The following is a 24684-nucleotide window of genomic DNA, read 5'->3' as shown; positions in this document are numbered from 1 at the left end:
CTCTGGATGTCTCACAGGCATCGCAAACTTAGTATCCCCACACTTAGCCCCATTTTCTCCCATCCCTATGGTCACTTTGCACAGCACGTATCAACCCATTTGCTCCAGTGAGAAATCCTTTTAAAAGTAATGGATCCTTCTCTTTCCTGTGTTCCCCGCATTTATCAGCAAGCCCTTCAGTTCCACTCCCATCTCCACTGCGCCATCCTGTTTCAAGCCATCCTCTCTTCCAGTGCCCTGGGAGCGGCCTCCTTACGGGTCTCAATACTTTCCACACAATAGCCAAGATCTACTCAACACTTGCTTGTCATTCCCCGGCTGACAACCACCCTCCCACAGGGCCGGGCAAATGTAGGTTTACAGTTGAACGTATGGAAAAATACAATTGATAAATAATACCAGAACAAACTCTGTGTTTTGCCCCACCCTGTAATCCTAGCACCTAGCCCAGTGCCTGGCACACAACAGCTGATAAGTGAGTGAACCCTCATACTGCCAATGCTAAAGGTGTTCCATTACTCTAAGAAAACATTAATCCCGCCGAGACCTGTTTGGCTCAGTGGTAGAGCGTCGGTCTGCGAACTGAAGGGTCCCAGGTTCGATTCCGGTCAAGGGCATGTACCTTGGTTGCGGGTACATCCCCGGTTGGGTGGGGGGTGTGCAGGAAGGCAGCTGGTCGATGTTTCTCTCTCATCGACATTTCTAGCTCTCTATCCCTCTCTCCTCCTCTCTGTAAAAAATCAATAAAATATATATTTTTAAAAATGAAAAAAATAAAACATTAATCCCAACAAGGACATTATTCTTAAACCAGCAAGAAATACATGAAGATTTGTTCATTTAACTGTATGTCTAAAAATCCATTTTATCTAACTTCGGGATTACAACAGGCTTCCATGTAACCAGACCTGTGGCAGAGATTCCCCCCCGACATGGGGAATCGAACAACTTGACTTCCGGCTTCCTCCCTTCCAAAAAGGACGGGTTCCTTTGCTCAAGACAATTCCCATTGTGCAAAACGATTACGTTCCAAACATTCCTCTGTTGGTCCTAGAATTCCGATTCACCACAGAGCAGCATTATAAACAATAGGTTCCAAACCAGACTGTTACCCAACGTAAAACCACCCGAAGAGCATTACCAGCAATGCTACACTGCACTGGTCGTGGGCGTTTGCGGTTAATGCTTCGTGAGAACTTCCAGCAGAGGCACGGGCAGAGCCGGACCGGAGGGGCAGAGCGCAGATGCTGCTGGAAAACTGTGAGGAAGACAGGGACTTCCTGCTAACGTCAGGCTGCTGGCCGCTCCCCAGTCCTCCTTCCACAAACTCCAAGAATTAACGGCCTCCTTTCTCTTTCCCAGCTGCACACTGCTGTCTTAGGCCAAGGGTTCTTTCCTTTCCTGAGCCACTGACAATAGGCAACTTTCAGTTTCTGTTTTCCTCTTCAATTCCTGAAACAAATCTCCTAATGTTTCTAATGAGATGTTATTGGCCATAATGTGTGGCAAGTAAAATGAATGCTTCACTGTTTTTGAAAGTTAAACTCTATAATGGTTATCTCTCATATTTCCCAAAATATAAAGGACTAATAATTTTACCATTGAATCACAATCTTTTTTTCTTAAAAACTCCTTGTCCTCCAGCCTTTTGGCCTCTCTCTCCCCAAATGCCTTTCAATTTCCGCTTTGAGAAAGCTGAGGACCCCCCTCCCTTGCTATCAGAATGTGCGTTCTTGTTCATTCTTTATCAGGGAAAGAGGAGGCAACGTAAGTTAAATGTTTTGCTCATCAGGTGCACAATCAGTAAATGAAGGAATAAACATTTTCTCAGTACTTACCGAGCTCCAGACATAAAGCTAGCCCTGGGAATATAAAACTGGTAAGCAAGAATTCCCATGCTAGCACAATCTACAATAGCTAGGATTTGGAAACAGCCTAAGGTGACGTCAGCAGATGATTGGATCAAAAAACTATGGTACATCTACACAATGGAATACTATGCTGCCATAAAAAAGAAGGAATTCTCATCATTTGCAGCAACCTGGATGGAATTAGAGAACATCATGCTGAGTGAAATAAGCCAGTCAATGAAAGAGAAACACCACATGACCTCACTCATTTATGGATAATAAGGAACATTATAAACTGATGAACCAAAAAATAGGTATAGAGACAGTAAAGCAACAAGCAGACTGTCAAATTATAGCGGGGAGGGTAGGGAGATCTGGGGGAGGTAAGAGATCAATCGAAGGACTTGTATACATGCATATAAGTACAATCAATGGACACAAAACTCTGGAGAGGGAGGGCATGTATGGGGAATGGTGGGGCAATGTTAAAATATGTACACAGATAATAATTAAAAAAAAAAAAAAGAATTCCCATGCTAGAGGTGCATATAGTCCAAGTGAGGGACACAATTAGTCAAACGAGCTAAACAGATAAATGCCACAGGAGCCACCAACTTTCAATGTGAAAGATGTAGGCTCGGAAGAGAGGTGACGTTTTACCTGGGTCGTGAAGTTGGGCGGTGGGGGCGAGTTCCCACATATGCTAAGAGTAACTGTCCCACAGAAAATGCAGGCTCTCAATCTGAGTGTGGTCTGAGCTGGTCAGGATGGGGCTGTGGAGAATGCATCAGAAGAAGGAAGAGCTGGCAGCAAGACCGGCTGCCAGCTGGACTGACCTGTCCTAAGGCAGGAATCACAGGTTGCAATGATGACCATTAGAGATGCGAGAGGACAGCTGGAAAGTGAAGAGGAAATCTAGAAAATGCCTAGGGCTTGAGTAACAGCACTAAAACATTAATGGATTTAATATATGTCATCAAGCACTTAACACAATCTCACAAAAACAGATATGAAGGGGTGAGGAAGAAGACAGACTACATCTACAGGGAGGTGAAGAGATTGCTAAAGTGGGAATACCAGGTCTCGTCGGGGATCAATGAGGTATGTGTTACGTGGAGACTGTATTTACTGTCTTCCCTCAGGATCTTGCCCTCCTCAGAGCTTAGTGACCTGCACTAGTAAGAGGACTCCTGTGAGGTAGATTACAAGCAATCTTAAAGGCAAAGGTCTGCACAGAATAAAATTCCAGTGAGAGTTTCAGCAAACTTTCAAGGCTTCAATGACTAACTAAAGCAGATGAATTGACCAAGTAGGCAAAACATTTAGAAAATAAACTTCTGAGCTTGGCCAGTTTGGCTCAATGATTGAGCATCGACCCATGAACCAGGAGGTCGCATGCCTGCCTGGGTTGTGGGCTCCATCCCCAATGTGGGGCATGCAGGAGGCAGCCAATCAATGATTCTCTCATTAATGTTTCTATCTCTCTCTCCCTCTTCCTCTCTTATATCAATAAAAATACATTTTTTTAAAAAGAAACGAAACTTCTGATAAAAAGTTGGCAAACGGCCGAAACTGGTTTGGCTCAGTGGATAGAGCGTCGGTCTGTGAACTGAAGGTCCCGGGTTTGATTCCTTGGTTGCGGGCACATCCCCAGTATGGGGTGTGCAAGAGGCAGCTGATTGATGATTCTTTCTCAACGATGTTTCTAACTCTCTCCCTCTCTCTTCCTCTCTGTGAAAAATCAATAAAATATATTTAAAAAAAAAAAAAAAAGCTGGATATTCCTGTGACATAGGTAACACTGAAAACCAAGGAATTCACTCCTTAAAACAAAATCATCTTCTCAAGTTACTTACAAACCCCAAATAATCTCTACCAATTTCAACTTAATATCTGATACAAAATATACTAACTCAAAGTAGCTGAGAAGTGTTATCACATAAGCCAGGCACACAATTACAGAATGCGCACAAATAGAAAGTATGCTGATTATTCATTTCCAGAGGGTGGGTAATTTTGCATCCAATCCTGCAGGCTTACTACTTATTTGGTTCAACTTGGCTTAGTTCCTAGAAGACTGGACTCAGAGTCCATACAATGTCAACAGCTGGGGGCTGAATTCATCAGCTAATATTTGACGCATAGAAGTGCTAATAGGATTTGTCCTTTAAAGGTGATCAAAGGCACAAGCTATACAATAGTTTAAAAAAGACATTGCTTTGAATATTTTATTGCTGTTGATAATTTAAATTTATCTCAGAAAGTACTAACAAATGCTAATACAGGACTGGAGTGTAGACTACTGGAAAAAACATTTCTTGGAAAACAAGAAGCTTATATCTTCTGTTATTCATTTATAGGTACCCAAGTAACTTCAAATTTGTAAAAATCTGATGTCTCTTCCTGTTTAAAACCTTTAGCATCTCACAGTTCTTATTATAACAGTCTTTTGTTGTTAATCCTCACCTGAGGATATTTTTTCCAACATATATATATTTTTTTAAAGAGAGTAGAAGGAAGTGAGTGGGAGAGGAAAGGGGTGGGGGAGACAGAAACATGGATATGAAAGAGACACATCAACTGGTTGTCTCCCATAAATAAGCATCCCGACCGGGTGCCCTTGAATTGAACACGAGACCCACCCCCCTGCTCTGACCCCAGGCAGATGCTCTAACCATTGAGCACACTAGCCAGGGCAAAACACAATCTTTTAGACCTGGTTAACAAAGCACTTGAAGTACCTGCTTATTTCTTAAGCCTGTCAGGCCACTGGTTTCCCAGTGGGGCTCTTCCAGTAGACTTCTCTCAGTTCTTCCAATGGCCTTCCTCCCTTGGTCCACCTCTCTTTTTGGAACTTCTCATCTCCCAACCTACTGTTTTTTCCACCCCAAATCCCCACACTTAACGTCCTTTGCCACCCTTCTAATCCCTACTCCACTTTCAGCTCTCAGTTTAAAAGTCATTTCCTTTAGAAAATTTTCCCCTTCACCCTATGTCAGGTTCCTGGGTGCATACTCCCATAGCTATTTCAATTTTAATAATACTCATCACATTATAGCAACGAATTATTTAAAGACTGTCTTGCCCCTAAGACTTCCAGCTGAGTGAGGCTAAGGAAGGAGTTGATTTTGATCACATTTTGTCTCTTCTATCCCTAGTACAGTGCCTAGCATTTAGTAAGTTCTCATTTAAAATATTAAGTGGGTGAGTGAAGGAGTAACAGAGTACAATTTCCCCACTTAGCGATGTTTCTTCTCTATTATCTTACCTTCCACTTCTCTAAGCTGGTTTCCAATACACCGTGAACACGGCAGTCCTCAACCCGGCATGCCTTTCTTCCTAACTTTTCACCCTGACGCTCCTTCGGACGAGGCCAGTCATTGATCTGCTTCTAAAGCTCCATCACCTTCCTCTACCACTTATCTGGCACTTCACGGCCAGACCACCAATTCAAACCAATCTTTTCATTTTGGTATTAGAAAACCACTGACAGTGTGAGTGAGGACTATTTCTCATTACCCAGTGTAATGCTTGGCCCTCCACAAATGTCTGCTTTGCTGCTACTGAGGAGAGGTCAAATCCTGTCCCCACAGAAGTCTCCATAACCTATCAAACATAGTTATAGAATTATCTTTATGCAGGAGCATGTACACATGAATGTTCCATCTCATGTTAAGGCCCCTCTTTCCTAGTCTAACTTATTTAAGGCATTTATTCCCTCAAACTTGTATGATATTTTAAGAGTGAGATACCCTAGAGGTCCATTAGGATCTCAATAAAATGGTAACAATTATTGTAACTGGTACCCCCTTCCCCACACACACACACACATTCATTTAATCCTCACAGCAACCCTAGGAGGTAAATATATTATCCCCATTCCACTTATAAGGAAACTAAGTCACAAAGTCAAACAGTTTATAGGTAGCGTTGTCAGTGTTCAAATCCACAAGAGGCTCTATCACTAGCCACAAAGGTCATCAACACCTCGCACAAAACTTTCAAAACTGGCATAGCAACTATCTGCCTTTTTCTCAAGTTATTTTTAATTTCCAAAAAGTTATAAATTCTTAAATCTGACTTGAAGGAAAAGGAAGCTGGAAGGCACTTATCCAATAGACATCATCTAATAATGCTGGCACTTTCTTGGGATGGGGAAACACAATACAATATACAGATGATGTATTACAGAACTGTGCACCTGAAACCTGTAATTTTATTACCCAATGTCACCCTCAATAAATTCAATAAAAAAGAAAAAAATGTTAGAGGGGGGAAAATAAATTCTGGCACTTTACTGGTGTTTTACTCATACCCCTGAGTGCTCCATTAAGAAAAAGATATCAAAAGCATCGTTACACTGATGCCCTGAAATTACAATTGATCTTTAAAATACCTGATGTAATTTTTAGCTGCAGCATAATATAAAAATAGCATATATAAGCCTGGCCGTAGTGGCTCAATCGGTTGAGCATCGTCCCGTACACTGAAAGGTTGCTAGTTCTATTCCTATTCAGGGTGCTGGGTTGTAGGTTTCATCCCCCGTTGGAGCATATGGAAGGCACAAGGTAGATGCTTCTCTCTCAACAGATGATGCCCCTCTCCCTTCCCTCCCTTCCCACGGTTCCTTTGTCCTTCCCCCCCTCCCTTCTGGCTAAGCATGCCTTGGGTGAGGAATGAATGAATGAATAAATAAGTAAATAAAATAGTAAAATACTATGTGAGCAAAGATTGACTAAAGATATTTAAGGCAGATGTCACCTCCTCTCAGCTAGAGATTATTAGCTCCAACCTTGAAAACTGTAAGAGTCTCCCAAGAATACACTGAAGCTAGCTGGACCTTCTACAAGTAAATAATCAAATCTGAAAACTGAATCATAAAAGGAAATCCAAATATAAACCTCACATTTTAATCCCATTACTGCTTTTCTTCTCTCAGACACACTAAGAAGCAGAATTGAAATTGAAAGTCCAGAAGATTCAATGTTCAAAGCATTTTACCAGTATAACATTCTTAATGAAGTAACATAGGCCAATAATAATGACCTTTTTATCCACAATGGTATTGCTTCAGGATGGTGTTCTCTACTTCAGACAGTTACCATACTTGAAAAAACAATTTTAGAGAACTCTAATTACAAAGTAAAGGGAACAAACTTACTTATCTATACAGCAAGCATGTCAAACTTGCAGCCAGTCACGAGTTTGACATACTTGCTGTACAGATAAGGAAACTGAGATTCTGAATATTGAAAACCCTGTCCTAAAAAGAAACAAAAACACCACTCAGGTATTAAGTGGTACCGCCAGGATTGGAACCCAGACTTATTTCCTTCTATAATATATCATTAATATCTAAAATACTGTTCAAAGACTAGAGGCCTGGTGCATGGATTTGTGCACGTGGCCTATGGGGATCAGGCCAAAACCGGCTCTCCAACATCCCCGAGGAGTCCCAGATTGCAAGAGGACGCAGGCCAGGCGGAGGGACCCCACTGGTGCACAACTGGGGCCAAAGAGGGACCATGGGAGGAATCCAAGGCTTGTCCGGCCCATCTCGCCCAGTCCCGATCAGGTCTATCAGGGCCGGCAAGCCAGGGACCGACCACAGGAGTTTGGCTGCCAGGGAAGGACTGTGGAGGGGCTCCAGGGCATATCCGGCCCGTCTCACCCAGTCCCGATTGGCAAGACTCCAGTAGCAAGCTAACCTACTGGTCTGAGCATCTGCCCCCTTGTGGTCAGTGCACGTCATAGCAACTAGCCAAACGATCAGACACTTAGCATATTAGAATTTTATTATATAGGATGCTTCACTACTGGCTCATTTTTATTATATCTAAAATTTCCAGTAGATTAATGATAAATCATTTTCATTGGACTATTATTTTATACCTCAGATTCTACCAAATTAAAATAGCAATTACATCTTAAATTGATTAAAACATTATCTTAAATTGATATAATTATTTCCTTTCTGATAATCACTACTATACCTATATATTCCTCCTTTTAATATATAACTAGAGGCTTAGTGCACGAAATTCATGCATGAGGGGTGGGGTGGGTCTGGTCTGCACCCTCTCACAGTCTGGGACTGCTGGCTCCTAAACGCTTCCCTGCCTGCCTCATTGCCCCTAACCACTTGCCTGCCTGCCTCATCGCCCCTAACTGCCTCTGCCTGCCTGCCTGACTGATCGCCCCTAACCATTCACCTGCTTGCCTGATCACCCCTAATTGTCTCTGCCTTAGCCCTGCCACTGTGGCTTCATCCAAAATGACATCCAGAAGGTCGTTTGGCTTTCCAGTCTAATTAGCATATTATGCTTTTATTATTATAGATAGTAAACAGAAGCTATACAACTTACAGAACAAAATCTGTGACCTTGAATAGGCAGATTTCTTATACATAACAATTTTTTTTAAAAAAGCTCAATCCAGAAAAGAAAATGGTTAAATGGACTTCATTAAAAAGAAAAACTCTACTCTTTGTGTTAAGAAAATGATGACAAGCCATAGACTAGGAGAAAATATTGCAAAACACATGATCTGATAAAGGACCTGTATCTATAATATATAAAAAATTCTTTTTAAAAAAATATATTTTATTGATTTTACACAGAGAGAAATTGGGAGAGACAGAGAGTAACATCGATGGGAGAGAAACATCGACCAGCTGCCTCTTGCACACCCCCCATTGGGGATGTGCCCGCAACCAGTGTATTATACATGCCCTTGACCGGAATCGAACCCAGGACCTTTCAGTCCGCAGGCTGACGCTCTATCCATTGAGCCAAACCGGTCCCAGCTATAATATATAAAGAATTCTTAAAACTCAATTAAGATAAACACAATTTTTTAATGCTCACCCTGTGGATATTTTTTCCATTTATTTATTTATTTGTTTGTTTGTCTGTTTATTTATTTTGTTTTTTGTTTTTTTTAGCATGAAGAGGAGGAAGGAGTGGGGAGGAGAGAGAGAAAAACCATGTAAGAGAGATGCATCCATTGGTTGTCTCCCATTCACACCCCAATCAGGGCCAGGGATCGAGCCTGCAACCAAAGCACATGCCCTTGACTGGGAATCGAACCCTCGGCCCGATGGTTCACAGGCTGACACTCCAATCACTGAGCCAAACCGGCCAGGGCAAGAAAAACACATTTTTTTTTTTTTAAAGCAAAAGATATGAAGCACTACATTAAGAAGAAAAACAGATGACATATAAGCATATGGAAAGCTCCCCAACATCATTCATCATTAGGGAAATGTGAATTAAAATAATGAGAACCATTGCATTCTTATTAGACTGGCTAAAATTAAACAAAAATAAAGATAAAAAGCATCTGCCCTGGCTGGTGTTGCTCAGTGGTTGGATTAGTTGTCCATATATCACACCAATAAGTGGCAGGGCTCGAGAGCTGTTTCTTACTATTCTGTGTATTCCATTAGCATCTACAACAGCCTGAAGACAGCTGAGACGGGAAATATACACCAAATATGACTAACAATATTATCTTACCAAACAGCTTAGAAAAAATTAAACTTTAAAAACAAAGAACCTATAAAAATATTCTGAAGTGAAATTTGCACTGATAAAGAATCTTATTAAAAAAGGTAAAGCGCCCTAGCTGGTTTCGCTCAGTGGATATTGTCAGACTGTGGACTAAAGGGTCCCAGGTTCAATTTCAGTCAAATGCATATGCCAAGGTTATAGGCTCAATCCCTAGTAGGAGGTGTGCAGAAGTCAGCCAATCAATGATTCTTATCATTGACTAGAGGCCCAGTGCATGAAATTTGTACATGGGCCGAAACCGGTTTCGCTCAGTGGATAGAGCATTGGCCTGCGGACTGAAGGGTTCCGGGTTCGATTCCGGTCAAGGGCATGTACCTTGGCTGAGGGCACATCCCCAGTAGGGGGTGTGCAAGAGGCAGCTGATCAATGATTCTCGCTCATCGATGTTTCTAACTCTCTATCCCTCTCTCTTCTTCTCTGTAAAAAAAATAAAATATATTAAAAAATTTTAAAAAAAATTTGTACACGGGTAGGGTCTGTAGGCCTGGCCGGCAATCAGGGCAGATCTGTGGGGTGACTGAATGGGCATTCAGGGGGCCTCGATGGCACCTGCCTTAGCCAGCCTGGTGCTGCCCACTTGGAGACCCTGTCCCCCACCACCAGTCGCCTCCCTCTGCAGGACGACCAACAGGGCAATCAGGGGACCTCAGCTGGCACCCGTCTTGGCTGACCTGGAGGCTGTGGGCAGCTCCTGTGTTGAGCATCTGCCCCCTGGTGGTCAGTGCACATTATAGCAACCGGTCATTCCACTATTTGACTGAATTGCATAGTAGGCTTTTATTATATAGGATGTTCCTACTTCCCTCTCCCTTTCTCTCTGAAATCAGTAAAAATATATTTTAAAAAAAGGTAAAGCAATGTCTTGAAAGACAAAGGCCAACAAACTGTTCTATGGGGTAATAATAAAGTCTGGAAACAGGTACTATTTATTACATGTATCTTAATGTAATTTTATTAAACTACTTATTATATATTCTCCTATGGTTCCAAACTTGGTAGCCATTAGGCTTATTAAAGGACCCTATGAGGCCAATTTAGTTATACTAAATGTGGAGTGAGACCCTGAATGGAAGAAACAAAAGCCATTACTAAACAATTTGCAAATTTGAATATAGATACATAGTAGACAACAGTATTGATTTAATGTTAAATTTCCTGGATTTCATAATTATACTGTAATTTTTAAGAGAAAGTCCTTGTACTTAGGTGATAGATATTTTATTAGTAAGTATTTAGGTATAAAGGGTTTTAATGTCTGCAACTTAAATTGTTCAAAATAGCGTGTGAGTGTGTGTGTGTGTGTTTGCAGGCGCACGTGCACGCACGCAAAGAGAAATCAAAATGCTAACTTGTGATATATGAAAATTATATAATATTTACTATTATTCTTGAACAAAGTTTGAAATTTCAAAAAGTAGTTAGATAAAAGGTAAAACTTTCAATTCTCTTTCAATTTTCTTTAATAGCTATTATACAGTATATTTCCAACAAGATCTTTTGGTGCTCAACTAGAGAAATTTTATTTTTGTAATTTCTAAAGGAAAATCTAGTTTATTTTGTCCTTCTCTGAGATAGAATAAATACCATACTTCAAGGTCACTTTAAGCTCTAATCAGTTTGGCTCAGTGGATAGAGTGTCAGCTTGCGAGTGAAGGGTCCCAGTTTCGATTCTGGTCAAGGGCATATGTACCTTGGTTGTGGGCACATTCCCAGTAGGGGTTATGTAGGAGGCAGCTGATCGATGTTTCTCTCTCATCGATGTTTCTCACTCTCTATCCTTTTCCCTTCCTCTCTGTAAAAAAAAAAAAAAAAAAAAAAAAAATCAATAAAATCTTTTTTTGTGTGTGTGTTTTTTTCTTACAGATCACTTTAAGGGGCCTGGCCAGTGTGGTCCTGTGCACTGAAGGATCTTGGGGGTAAATTTCCTGTCAGGGTACATACCCAGGTTACAGCTTCCATCCCAAGTAAGGGTGCCATGAGTGAGGCAACTAATCAGTGTTTCCCTCTAAAGATCAATAAAACCATAGTCCTCGGGTGAGGATTAAAAAAACAAAACAAAACACTACTTTAAGGGATTTTTAAAGATAATTTTAACCAAAATTCCATTTTTTTATCTTGTGTGATAACTTCTCAACCTTACTCTATTCTAACATACAACTGCAACATAAATGTACTCATTTCATTATTTTGGCAAGAACATAACACACTCTAAAGCAAGGACAACTTTCTAAAGGTTACATTCAGAAACATATTGCTCAAATTTTTCTAAGTCAATTCCAGAGTACATTTCTTTTTAGTTCCTTTTGAGTCCTCCAACTTACATTTTCTCCTCTGGAATATCATTTAACCTGATCTAAGCCAATTTCTACATTCTTCCCACTCATAATCAGAGCTAGAAGGAATTCAGAAATCACATTGTCTATTTTTCCCTCTAAGCTCATTGAGTTGGCTAGAGACTTCCATTCAGTGAGTTTCATGTTATAAAAAATTCCTTACTCGTCAACTAAAATGAATTTTTATAAGAAGGTAAAATTTAATTATACACAGAAGTTTGAAAAAGACAAGTTTTATAAAGTGATACTAAAATGCAGGGAAACAAAGTACCTCTTTGGAATTTAGAATCATCAGTCCTGACTACACTCTAACTCTATGGAGAACAGTTTTAATACCTCTCAATGGTCTCCAGAGGAAGAGCAGGGAAACCCATAAAATCGAGCCTCCTCTTTACAAAATTTATTTTTGAACATAATTACTTTACAATTCTATTTTGATATCTTACTTTTATAATCCTTATCTCTGACATTTTAATCCTTTACTTTAAAATAAAAAATGCTATACAGGTTTGAAAATTGTTTTTAACAAAACATGCAATACATTTTTAAAACTGTATTTCAAGCATTCAACTTGTATTTCTAAAAAACAAAAATGTGTGAATAATTTTTCATTCTGGAATGAGGTATAAACATTAAGGAGATCAATGTTGAGAGCATTTGTCTAATATCAGCCTAGACTAAGTCCCAGAGGCAAACGTTTCTGTCACATCATGATATAATTCCCTAAAGCCCACTTCATGGTGTACACTCTTTGCTTTCTTTTAAGATTAATGTAGAATAACAAAGGTGTTTTATACTAAGACTAGACACCTGGTGCATGAAAATTCATGCACTGGAGGAGGGGGGGTGTCCGTCAGCCCAGCCTGCCCCCTCTCACAGTCTGGGAGCCCTCAGGGGCAGGAGGCGATCCAGTGATCAGGGGAAGGCGACACCCCCATCACACCTCTGCTGCTGCCACTGCCGGCAGTGCAAGCCTTGGCTGGCCCTGGTTACCTGAGCCTTGGGCGGCCCTGGGCGGCTGGGCAGCCGCCATCTGAGGCTTGCCTGCGCCTTGGGCCGGCCCTGGGCGGCTGGGCAGCCCCAAGGCTTGCCTGTGCCTCAGTCAGTGGGGGGTGCAGGAGGACCTGAGTCCCTAGCGGGACTAAGGGGACTCTGGCAGCAGGCAGCCCTGACTGAGGAATGGAGGATTCTCTCAATAACATGAGTTATAACTTCCAATTTGTTGAACACCATAGTCAGGCTTCAGCTTTGGGGGAGGGAGGAAGAAAGGGATGAGCAGCTTGTTTGAAGAGCCTGGGTGAGCGGTCGGGGTGTGTGTGTGTGTGTGTGTGTGTGTGTGTGTGTGTGTGTGTTTGTCTGTGTGTGCAGGAGGACCTGAGGCCCCCAGCAGGGGCTGAGGGGACTCCTGCAGCAGGTATTCGGAGCAGCCAGCCCTGCCAGCACTGTGGGTGTCATCAGCTTGTGATGGTGTGATGCTCAATTTTCATATTACCTCTTTATTTTACATAGTATTTAAAAAGGACCTTTCAGAACTTTGAATTGAAGTCATAAATCTAAGAATCAAGGTTTAATGACCTAACTGAGGTGCAAAAGTTCTTTATTGTAGGAATCTCTTTCACGTGGAAAGGGTTCCCATTCAGGGTTTGGGTTCTGGAGAAGGGCCACACACAAATGAAAAGAGACTTGAAGAAATTCAATTTGGCGATATGGGGGGGCCTGCCATCCCTTTTATGAAGGCCTTGGGGAAAACATCTTAATGAAAATAAACATAAATTTACATATAGCCCTTAGGCAGGAAATAACAGAAACTTACACGGGACAAACAAGGTGGAGGCTGCTTCTAACAATGTCTCAACTAAAGGGTGAGTGGTTGGAGCAATTAAGGTTGATCAGCCTTCCTGGCTTCCTGTCAGCATCTCTCCTTTAGTGAAACTGATTTGTTTCCGGCACTTTATGAAATTCTAACTGAATATGAAGATGTGCTGACACATACTGAGGAAGCATTATTTACTTTTTTTAGTTTGCTTAATTAAATTACCAACTCTGGGATGAACACTGTACCTTCAGTGGTATCATAATCCTTTTTTTATTTTTTATTTTTTTTTATCATGGGCCTCTTTGAGAATCTAACAGGAAGCCAAGAAGTCTCTTCCCAGAAAATCCCACATGTGCCAATAGATACAAAATTTTAACAGGCAATGTTAAGGGGAAGACTTGTTGTAAAATCTACTAATCCCAGAGAAACAATTGCTATTACAGCCTTAAAACATAATACTTTGGTATTTATACACACTCTCGTGAGAACAAGGGTATCACACAGGCATTGGGGTTGGCAGTAGTTGGTGAATGCAGTGGTAGCTACTGCTCTGAGGTACTGTAACTGCTCCAAGGCTACAGCCGCTAATTGGTGTTGCTCATTTGTCCATCCCTGCTCCGCAATCCAGACACACAGACCCTGGGCCCTCTTATCCCACCATAATCTCCACCTCTTATCAATCAGACTGCAAGCTGCTTTGATCTACTTTAGCTACTGTTAACAAGTAGCTACTCAGTCTGCCCTTTGACAGAAGTTGACACAACTTAGGGCTTCAGAAGGCAGGTCATCTCAGTTTTAGGCAACGTGAAGGGTTTTCACATTGTTTTTTGTTTGTTTTATATTTTTATTGATTAGAGAGAGGAAGGCATGGGAGAGAGGGAGAGATAGAAATATCATTAATGAGAGAATCACTGATCAAGCTGCCTCCTGTACGCCCTACACTGGGGATCAAGCCTGCACAACAGGCATGTGCCCTTGACCGGAAACAAACCAGAGATCCTTCAGTCCACAGGCCGACGCTCTATCCACTGAGCCAAACCAGCCAGGGCAAGAATTTTCATGTTCTTTTCTAATTTTACTGGAGACTGTTTCATACAGTTTAAATAATGAGTGCCTTCTCTACTTACTCACCAATGGGTAATAAAATAGCTTACCATTCAAAGTATCTAATCCTAAAGCCAGGAGCAAAAAATAATCTAGCTAATACCAAACAGGAAAGTCAGAATTATGCAGATAAGCTCTTTCTATTTGGAAGTCAAGATATTAAGATCAGTCCTGGTTTCGTTCGAGAAACATGCAAGATTTCCCCATACATGGCATTTCCTACCATGTTGGAATGTTTTATTTTCACTAAATATTAAAAATGCATACACATTAAAAGATTTAAGATTATACTACTCACTTAAAATTAACATCAAATTCTCTCGGAAAATTGTTTCTTCTCTATATTTCTATTTATGCCTGTGGTTCTGTAATAAACAATTCTAACCCAGTGCAACACAAATATAGAAGTCATTACTTATTCATTAAAGACTGGCTTTCAAGAACTACATGTTGTCTCAGTCACCTTCAACAGAACCTTTTTCAAAATAAGAAATATCTCTTGCTGAAACCAGTGTTATTAACAAGGTCCACTTATATATAAAGCAATCTATGATGGAAATGCTTGCTTCCTTTAAAAACAAAGAAAATATAAACAATTACATTTGATATTTTCTCCTTAAATAACCCCACACTAGTGCTGGACAAAAAAAAAAAAAAAAAAAAAAAAGTTTCACAGTATTTTGCAGTGACAGACTTATTCAAATGAGATGAGAAAAACCTTAACCACCAGCTACTAGTCAGTGGATAAACGACACAGCAAAAATCTCATTTTCCACGAGCTGCCCCAGCTGGCTCTCTCCCGGGCTGTCTCCCGGAGCCCAACAAGGCAGTCCGGAGGAGGACGCTCCCTCTTGAGGAGCTTCTTTTGGCACTTCAGTAATTAAATTCCCTGCAGGGACACAAAGACAGTCCACCCGGACCAACTTATTCTGCAAATTTGCACCGGAACACTATTCCTGTAAGTTTATGTGGTAGGCATACAACAATCCCTAATAAATACCACCTCTCTACTTTTTCAGAGTGGCCTGAAGGAATGCTGTTTAAAATAATAATAATAATAATAATAATAATAATAATAAAAGTCCAAAAGCCTACGAAGTACGTCCTACACATGTCACTTTATCAGAGCTTCACTACCTAAAAAAGGCACTTTCAAGCTCAGAAGGCAGTCCTCCCAGCACCGCTCTGGTGAGAAATCTATGTCTTGAATCGTTTCTTCCAGCTGAACGTGGTTTCATCCATCACACAAAACGTGTACTGTGAAGTTTCCTTCACTTCATACTGTTGGGACACCCTATCGTTGAAAAATGAGTCCGTCTTAAACCAACTCAACATATATATTGATTCGTACCCAAGCAAATACTGTCAACCCTGAATTAGCTCAATGCCTACTTTTTTTTTTTTTTTAACACAAAATTCTTTCACCAGCTTGTAATTAATAGAAAACTGAACGCTCGAAATAGCTCGCTGGAAGCATGGACTCTACAGAGAGTCAAACCCTGCCCCACCCCTGGGTGAGAGGGGGTGGCCGGAACGTTCCTTTAATCCACTCCGTCGCGCAGGACAGCCACCGAGCCTGCAGATTGGCGCCAGAAGTGACACATTTCCCCGTATATTTTATTCTTAGACAGACTTCGCATCACACTCGACACCAAACGTCAGCAACATGCAGGTAAACTGAAGATCGCTGACAGCCACAAGCCCTGTGCTAGCTCAACAGCCGCTGGCGCACCTTCCTCACTTCTTGTAACGAACGTGAACTCGCTACATGTAAAGAGTTAGGTTTTCCCGGGTAACTACGTAATTCAGTGTATCCACTGGGAGGCTGGAACCCCTGATGAAAATTTCCGAGAGTAGCCATACAAAACAAGCAGCAGAAGGGGGTCTATCGGTTGAAACACGGAAAGATCTTCCATTTTTAAAAGCAGTGCTTGCGGGAGGCCAGCCCACGTTTCCAAAACCCACCCCTCCCCCCGTCCACAGCCTCCCCCGCCCCCAGCCCGCCCCGCGCCCGGGTGGGTGGTCGCCCCTCGCCGCGGCCGGGATGCTGCTACTCACCGAGCTTCTCCACCAGCTTGAGCATCACGCCGCCGATGTGCACCTCCCCGGTCACTCTGAGGGTGACATCGCGGTTCAGGTCCGTCACATGGACGCTCAGTTCCCACGTCCCGTCCGCGTAGCAGCCATCTGGCATCCTTATCCCGTCCAGAGCCATGGCTCCTTCCTGCGCGCACGGAGGAAATGGCTCTCGTCAGCGTCCCTCCTCCCGAGGAAGGCAAGCCCCGCCGAACGCGCGCCGGCGGCCGGGCCGGGCGGAGGGAGGGACCCGGGTGTGCGCACCCACTCGGGGAGCGGCGGCGGCGACCTGCGCCCCGCGCCCCGCGCCCCGCGCCTTCCCCGCCGGCCCAGCGGCCACGCCGCCCGCCGCCCGGCCCCCGCCTAGCGGACCGCGGCGCCTTCACCTGCCGGCCGCCCCGCCGCCGCGCCCCGGCTCCCATTCCTCCCGGAGCTCCGGCCCCGCGCTCCCCCCGCCCCGGCCCGGCCCCGGCCCCGCACGCGCCCCCCGCGCCGCAGACCTGGGCTCGCGCGGCCCCGGGCGCGGAGCGGCGGCTCGCGGGCAGCGCTTCGGGTCCCCTGAGCCGGCGAAGCGCAGCCTCCCGGCGGGAGCGACTAATGGAGTCCCGGCGCCGCGGCCCCTCGCCTCCCTCCCCGCCGCGCTCCACCCTCTCTCCCCGCCCCTCGGCCCGAGTCCGGCCGGGCTGGGCGCGCCGCTCCCTCCGCCCCCGCCCCGCCGAGCGCCCGCGGCGGCCGCCCCCTCCCCGCGGCCCCGGGCGCGCTCCCTCCGCTCCGCTCCGGGCGGGGGCGGGGGCCGGCGGGGGCGGGGCGGGGGGCGCCCGCGGCCGCTGCAATCTCGGCCCCGCGGAGCCGCTGCCCTTTTATGGAAATGAAGGACCGGGCGCAGGGAGAGATTCCAACATCCGGGCTCTCGGCGGGACTGAGGAGGGGGAGCGGGGGGAGTGGGGGGGGGGGCGCGGCGGGCGCTCCCTTCCCGCCCGCGTCTCGGGCCCCGCGGCCCCGGGGCGGTGGGCCCTGCGCTCCCCGCGGGCGGAGGGGGTCGGCCCCGGCACAGCCCCAGAGCGAGGTCGTTTTGGGGGGGAACCGAGCCCCTCCCGCCCCTCCCCTCGCCTGGAGCGAGTCCAAGAGCCTCGGGGCGGTGAGACGTGCCGCCCTCGGGCAGCCGGGGAGCAGGGCTCGGGACGAGAAAACTTTACCAAGTAAATAAGTGAAGGCCCACGCCAGCTCCGGGGACATCCCAAAAAAGAACGGCAACGCCCGCAGGCAGCGTCCGGCGCGGCCACAGCTCCTGCCGGACTCCCGGGAGTTTGCACGCGCTCTTAACCCGTTCGGGAGCTCCGACCGGGAGCGAGACCAGTTCGCCCCGCGATGCTGTTTTTTGGGGGGGAAATCAGTGCTGTGGTCTCAGAAACTTTCTCAGCTCTTTCTACGCCTCTATTTATCTGCAGCTCAAACCTAACAGTCCGCGAAGGACGCACTCCTCCACCCGCCCGCAGCCACACCTTGGAGGAATGTTAATCGCTCGGGCGCGGCGCCAGCGGGGCTGGGAGGAGCTGGAGGATCTTACCTGTGGAGGCCGGGAGCGATGGGGAGCGGTCCCCCTGCTTCCCCCTGGACGTGCCGCTTCCCCAGGGGACGGTGCGCTCCGTTCGGGAACAGCCAGGGAGACCACCTCCCCGGCTACCGCATGGCCCCGAAAACGCAGGTCAGGGAAGCTGAGAGAGGGCACCCCCGCTCCCCTAAAGGACCGCAGCCTTCAAAGTCTCCTAGTAGTCCTGCGCTGAGTCAAACACTAGGAAGAGGAGCCCACCAGGTCAATCAGCCTCCGTTCATGGACACAATTGGGAAACCAGAAGAGGCCTCAAGAAGGGGTGAAAGGAGAGCAGCGGAAATTTAGTCAGATGCCAGAGGTTTGGCACCAAAAAAGATAGGGAAAACCACTGCAGTATTTTCAGCTAGTCGTCACGGAGAAATTGATGCCTCGAGTCTAGTTTCTCCACTCTCCAATTATCTCTACCCATGGAGGTTCCAAGTGCTTGACTTGGAACCAGAGAGGAGAGAATGTTTATGTACATTGCGGTGTTGAAAAATATATAGAAAAAAAAAAGTTTTTAATATAGGGAATTGCTTGTCAGGGGTACAATACTGTCCATGCAGTTGTAAAATCACAAGCTTATCCTTAAATATTCAGAGAGAAAATCTGGAAGGAAACATACCACAAAATACAGAAGCTGTCTGGATGTTGAGATCATAGGAGATTTTTTTTTGGGGGGGGGGGTGATTTTTTTATTTTCTAAAAGCGCCAAAGCTTTGCGTTCAGAACCCTTCTATCACCAGCTCAAATTGCAGTCAGCATCTCGGCTTCTCTCTGTGCATGCCATCACGTGCACAAGGCTAGGGCAGTGTGTTCTTTCATATCCACAAATAAAACACGTTCTTTGAGAGCAGGGACTTCAAATCACTTGTGTTGCCCACAAATTTACTTGGCCCAAGGGAAATGGAAAACGTGCTGGTACCAAATCAACACAACACAAATGTCAAGGGAACAGGAGGTTTCCCCCATGGAGAAATCTCATTATTGAGGAAATCCTGGCTTTTCGCTTTCACCTGTTTATGTTCACACCTTATCCCAAAAAGATTTTTGGCACTGTATAAGGATGCATAAACTATGAGATAGAATACATTATCGATGGCACAGAATTAAAAAATAAATATAAATAATGGCCAGAGGTAGAGGGACAGAGATTTATAGTGGAAGCTGGAATGAGACCAAGCATTGTACCTTCTCAAACATGCCTTTATAGAACTAAAAACAAAACAAAACTATGTTCTTTCTGAATACACTTAGACAAATTTGTCAAAGTCAACTTTTCATGCTCAGCTTCCACAGTCTAGTTCTTTTCTCACTTTCTCAACTTTCTCACAGTGCCCACTGGTATGAATGCTCCTTGCCTTTAGTGGCAGAGGGGGGAGGGTTTTAATATTGTGAGTAACAGCCCCATTTCTCAGCATTTGAACTAGCTTAATGATAGTGTTAGAAGAGACATTACTAGCTTTGGAAAACCAGCCTTGTATGTCTGAGCTCAGGGAGGCAAAGACCCTCTGGTAAGGACCATTGGGAGAATAATTAGGTGAGGATGGTGCCTCTGGTCCCTGAGGGCCTTCTTTTTGACTATTTCAGGTTGTTGCTTGCTTTGAAGATTAAAGAAGAGTCAGACTAGAATCTCAAACGTTTTTTCCCTCCCTAGTTTATCAAGCGAGACCTTCAAGTGCATTTCTTAAATGTTTACTTCCACCTAAAGTTTTTTCAGTGTATTCAGTTGTGGAATCTTATCTGAAATCCCCTACTAGAAACTCGAAGACTGCAATACTTGTGGAACTTACATCATACTGAAAAGTAGCCGAGAACTCCAGTGTTTGGAAGAACAGCTCAAGCATGGAAAGCAGCAATATCCAAATAAGGTACCAAGCACTGGACTTCGATTCAGACTAAATGATACCTCACAGATCTGCCGTCAAATGCAGCCCTCCTCTGGCTTGGTGATCTGCAGGTTGGCTTCAGCTTTTCCTCTGAGCCTAAACTGTGCTTTCTATTTCTAAAAGGTTAATACAAAAATATAACCACGGGGTTTGGGAAAAAAGAGAGGTTGGGGGATATAAGAAAAAGAAGAGATCTATGTGAATGTGTAAGGGTGGTTGAAAATGCCCTTCAAAAGGCCATATGAGGCCAGCAAGATGAATTGTAATGAATTATTCCCGTGAAATACCAGGTGAGCCGAATTCTTTCTGTCTCAGGATTGCCAAAATAGGAAGAAACTGGTAAAGCTACTACAGAGGTAGAAATAAAGGGGCATGCAGTGAACTCAGAATGGGAGGAAGGTGGTAGGGGCCAACAGTTTTTTGTGTGTTTTTTAAAAAATATAGAACTGTACCATTTTATTTTATTTTATTTTATTTTTTATTTTATAAAATATATTTTATTGGCCAAAACCGGTTTGGCTCAATGGTAGAGCGACAGTCTGCAGACTGAAAGGTCCCGGGTTCACTTCGGGTCAAGGGCATGTACCTTGGTTGTGGGCACATCCCCGGTAGAAGGTGTGCAGGGAGCGACTGGTCGATGTTTCTCTCTCATCAACGTTTCTAGCTTTCTATCTCTCTCCCTTCCTTTCTGTAGAAAGTCAATAAAATATATTTTATATATATATATATCTTTTTTTATTTTTATTTTTTTTTATTTTTTTTTTACAGAGAGGAAAGGAGAGGAATAGAGAGCCAGAAACATTGATGAGAGAGGAACATCAACCAGCTGCCTCCTGCACACTCCCCGCTGGAATGTGCCCACAACCAAGGCACATGCCCTTGACCGGAATCGAACTTGGGACCTTTCAGTCCGCAGGCTGACGCTCTATCCACTGAGCCAAACCGGTTTGGGCAACATTGTTTTGTTAGAACTAGGCAGTCACTTTAAACAGCAAGGAAAGGGCTGGCAAACAAAAACTAGGGAGATTTGCAAGGAGTGGAGCTGTTTCTATATAGACCTAAAGAAGGGCTCTGCGATACAATGAAATCTCTACTTACAGGGGAAAGAAATACACTGTTTGCATTTACTGCTCTAGATCATAGGAAGTGTTTTGTAGGAAACAATGCTGAGTGATACTTAAAAATTCTTTCTCTTTGCCCTGCGTGTGGCTCAGTGGTTGAGTGTCAACCTATGAACCAGGAGGTCACCGTTCAATTCCCAGTCAGGGCACATGCCCGGGTTTTTGGGCTCCATCCCCAATAGGGGGTGTACAGGAGGCAGCCTGTCAATGATTTTCTCTCATCATTGATGTTTCTATCCCTCCCTCTCCCTTCCTCTCTGAAATCAATAAAAATTTATTTTTCTTTGATACAAGTTTGAACATTGGGTCATCTTGTGAAAAGTTCTGCCCCGGACTAAAGTATGAAATGTTCACACATACCAGTGTGCGCACACAAACAAGGCAGCTAATTGTGTGCTTAGCATAGTGCAGGCAGGGCACTGAGACAGATGTGCCACAAACAAACTCTTAAGGAACATCTATGTAATGCAGGAGGCTTATATGTAAAACATCAGAAAGGATATCCACAAACAGAAAGAATGAACAGAAACTAACTTGAAATAAATAACAGACCTCAAGGTAAGATCTAAACTATAAAATTCTTATATGCCGAGTATATCCTGAAAAACGTCTCGATATGCCGCTAAACGAATTTTCCAACTCGATCCCGCACCAATCACTGCAAGGCTGCTCGGACCGCCTATCTGACTCAGCCAATCCAAGCAGGCTTTTTATGCATGAAAATTATACATGTTCTGTACCCGAAGGTAGACTGTGTTCTAGTAAAAAGCCTGCTCAGATTGGCCAGAGTCAGAGAGGCGGTCTATTAAAAAAAGAACTGGTGTTGCCTCAGAAGTGGGGGGTAGTCTTATACAACGAATATAGGCCTAAACATATGTTTTAACTGTAAAATTAGGGGGTCGTCTTATATGCCGGAAAATAGGTAATAAAATGCTTCGGCTCTGGGCGGTGTGGTCAGTTGGTTGGAGCATTGTCCCATATACCAGAAGGTAGTGGGTTCGATTCCAGGTCAGGGCACATACCCAGGTTGCAGGTTAGCGATGGCAATCAATGCAGAAGGGGTGCGTGCTAGAAGGCAACTGATTGGTGTCTCTCTCTCCCTCTCCCTCTCCCTCTCCCTCTCCCTCTCCCTCTCCCTCTCCCTCCCCCTCTCCCTCTCCCTCTCCCTCCCTCTTTCCCTCAAATCAATAAGCATGTCCTCAAGTGAGGATTTTAAAAAATCACAAGGAAGAAAGACTCCATTACTCTAAGGCTGAATTGTAAAGCACAGACCCTCTTTGAGGTCTGTGGTAACCTAGCCTCTGAAAGGAGGTCACCAAAAAAGTTATGGAACCGTTTATGAGGAAGATAAATTGAAACGGATCTGAAGGAGTACGCAGTGTTAGGTCTAAAAAGAGTAGGATGGAAAATCATGAGGCTGAAGTGAGCTTGGCCTGCTCACCAACCAGCGAGAAGGAAGGGAGAACAGCCAGGGAGATACGCTGGGAAAGGATGAGCATAGAGAGGCAAGGCTAGGGAGGACAGAAGTTTCGATTCTGAGAAAGGAAAAGGGAGCCTTTGAAAAGTTGGTTGGGCCCTAACTGGAGCATCAGTCTGCAGACTGAAGGGTCCCAGGTTTGATTCCAGTCACGGACACATGCCCGGGTTGTGGGCTCAATCCCCAGTAGGGGGTGTGCAGGAGGAAGCTGATCAGTAATTCTCTCTCATCATTGATGTTTCTATTTCTCTCTCCCTTTCCCTTCCCCTCTGAAATCAATAAAAAATATATATATATATTTTTAAAAGTTGGCTGTCTTTGGCCCATGTGGTTCAGTTGGTTGGAGCATTATCCCATACACCAAGGAGTGGCAGATTCAAATCTGGTCAGGGCATATACCTAGGTTGTGGGTTCGGTCCCCAGTTGGGCTGGGGGCAATAGGCAATGGATGGATGTTTCTCTCTCACAGGGGTGTTTCATTCTTTCACTCTAAAAACATTTTTTTTAAAAAAGGTTGGTGCACAGTAGTCACATCATGAAAGCAATGTTCAAATAAGATTAATCTAGTAAAAATATGCATGGTGGGTTGGAAGGGCTATGAAATGAAATCCATAAGATTGATTTGGAATTTGTTCATAACTTAGATGTAAGAAAAAGCCTTTGATGGATAAGATAAGGGGGGAGGGGGAGAGAGAATTTCAACAGAATTATTATCAGAAGCCCTTGAGCATTTTTGATGTAAGTGCTGTGCTTTAAATGTTCCTCACACAGCCTTGAGTTTTTATTATGATCCTTATATGATGTGAATTAACTGATGGCCAGGTTAGTCGTCTGATTATATAACTTGCCCTACACCACACAGCTGGTCTATGCCAGAACTGGAATCAAAACCTAGGTCTGAAGAAAGATCATGAGTGCTCCAAAGTTTTTACATTTGGCTGACCAAGAAGAACGGAGTTACTGAACTGAGAAATGGAAGTTGTGAGGAGCTGATGTCAGAGAGCAAGGAAAAGATGAGGCATTTAAAAAATACATATTAAACTTGGGGTGAAAGCCATATATTCCAGTGGAAACATTTAGAGATAATCCTATGTAATAAAAGGGTAATATGCAAATAGACCGAATAGCCAAACAACTGAGCAACTGGTCGCTATGACGTGCGCTGACCACCAGGGGGCTCGAGGGGAACATGGTGGGCGTCAGCAGCAGCAGGATGATGGAGCAGGTGAGCTGGGGGAGAGAGGGACCCCAGACCAAGGCAGGGCACTGGTTGTTATCATGGGGGTGAGCCTCTGGTGGTTACTGAAAATTCTTTGCTCCCATGCACCTTGGTCTCACCTGGAGCTCACACCCACTGCTGGCACCAGCCACAGTCACACCCACAGTTGGTGCTGGAGACGCTGCTTACACCCGCTGCCAGTGCCAGACACCGTACTGATCTCGGTGCCATCAGCAGGTGCAAGTGGTGGCTGCTGGCTCTGATCACCCCTCAGGGCTTCTTCACCTCCCCCTGCTCCTGAGGAGTGATGGGGCGGCAGCCACCGCTTGCACCTGCTGCTGGCGCTGTCCCCCAGTCACTCTATGTCAGCAGCTGGACATCCCCTGAGGGGTCCCGGAGTGTGAGAGGGTGCAGGCCCGGGCTGGGGGACACCCCTAGGCCCCATGCACAAATGTCGTGCCCCAGGCCTCTAGTTAGGTAAATAAGCCTGACAATCTTGTGAGAGGATCAGATCGCACAGAGAATTCATTAACATGGAAGCCGGCCATAATGGATGGGTCAACTCCCCAAATGGGACTGACCTTTGGATAACTGCACCCCAAAGGCAGAAGCAGGAAGGATCATCTAAGGCAACAGG

General features: G+C 44.5%; 1 protein-coding gene across 10 annotated transcripts in view; it reads right to left on the bottom strand.

Annotated features, from left to right (window-relative positions):
- FERMT2 (FERM domain containing kindlin 2) overlaps nt 1-24386 on the bottom strand; it is a 71422-nt gene extending 47036 nt beyond the window's left edge. For 2 of the 10 annotated variants that reach the window (XM_045580579.1, XM_045580591.1), the window contains exons 1-2: nt 17251-17410; nt 16733-16898 (exon numbers count right to left, since the gene is read on the bottom strand). In XM_045580579.1, coding sequence (XP_045436535.1) covers nt 16733-16889 — 157 coding nt within the window. In that variant the 5' untranslated portion in view covers nt 16890-16898; nt 17251-17410. Of the gene's footprint in view, nt 1-16732; nt 16904-17250; nt 17416-18317; nt 18524-24379 lie in introns of those variants that run through there. The other 8 variants (XM_045580598.1, XM_045580603.1, XM_045580589.1 and 5 more) reach the window with 7 other exon arrangements.
- Nucleotides 24387-24684: the final 298 nt, after the last annotated feature.

Source organism: Pipistrellus kuhlii, unplaced genomic scaffold (genome assembly GCF_014108245.1).
Source record: "Pipistrellus kuhlii isolate mPipKuh1 unplaced genomic scaffold, mPipKuh1.p scaffold_m20_p_1, whole genome shotgun sequence".
Taxonomy (NCBI): Eukaryota; Metazoa; Chordata; class Mammalia; order Chiroptera; family Vespertilionidae; genus Pipistrellus; species Pipistrellus kuhlii.
The sequence above is the reverse complement of the archived record's forward strand: the minus strand, read 5'-3'. Positions and strand labels throughout refer to the sequence as shown.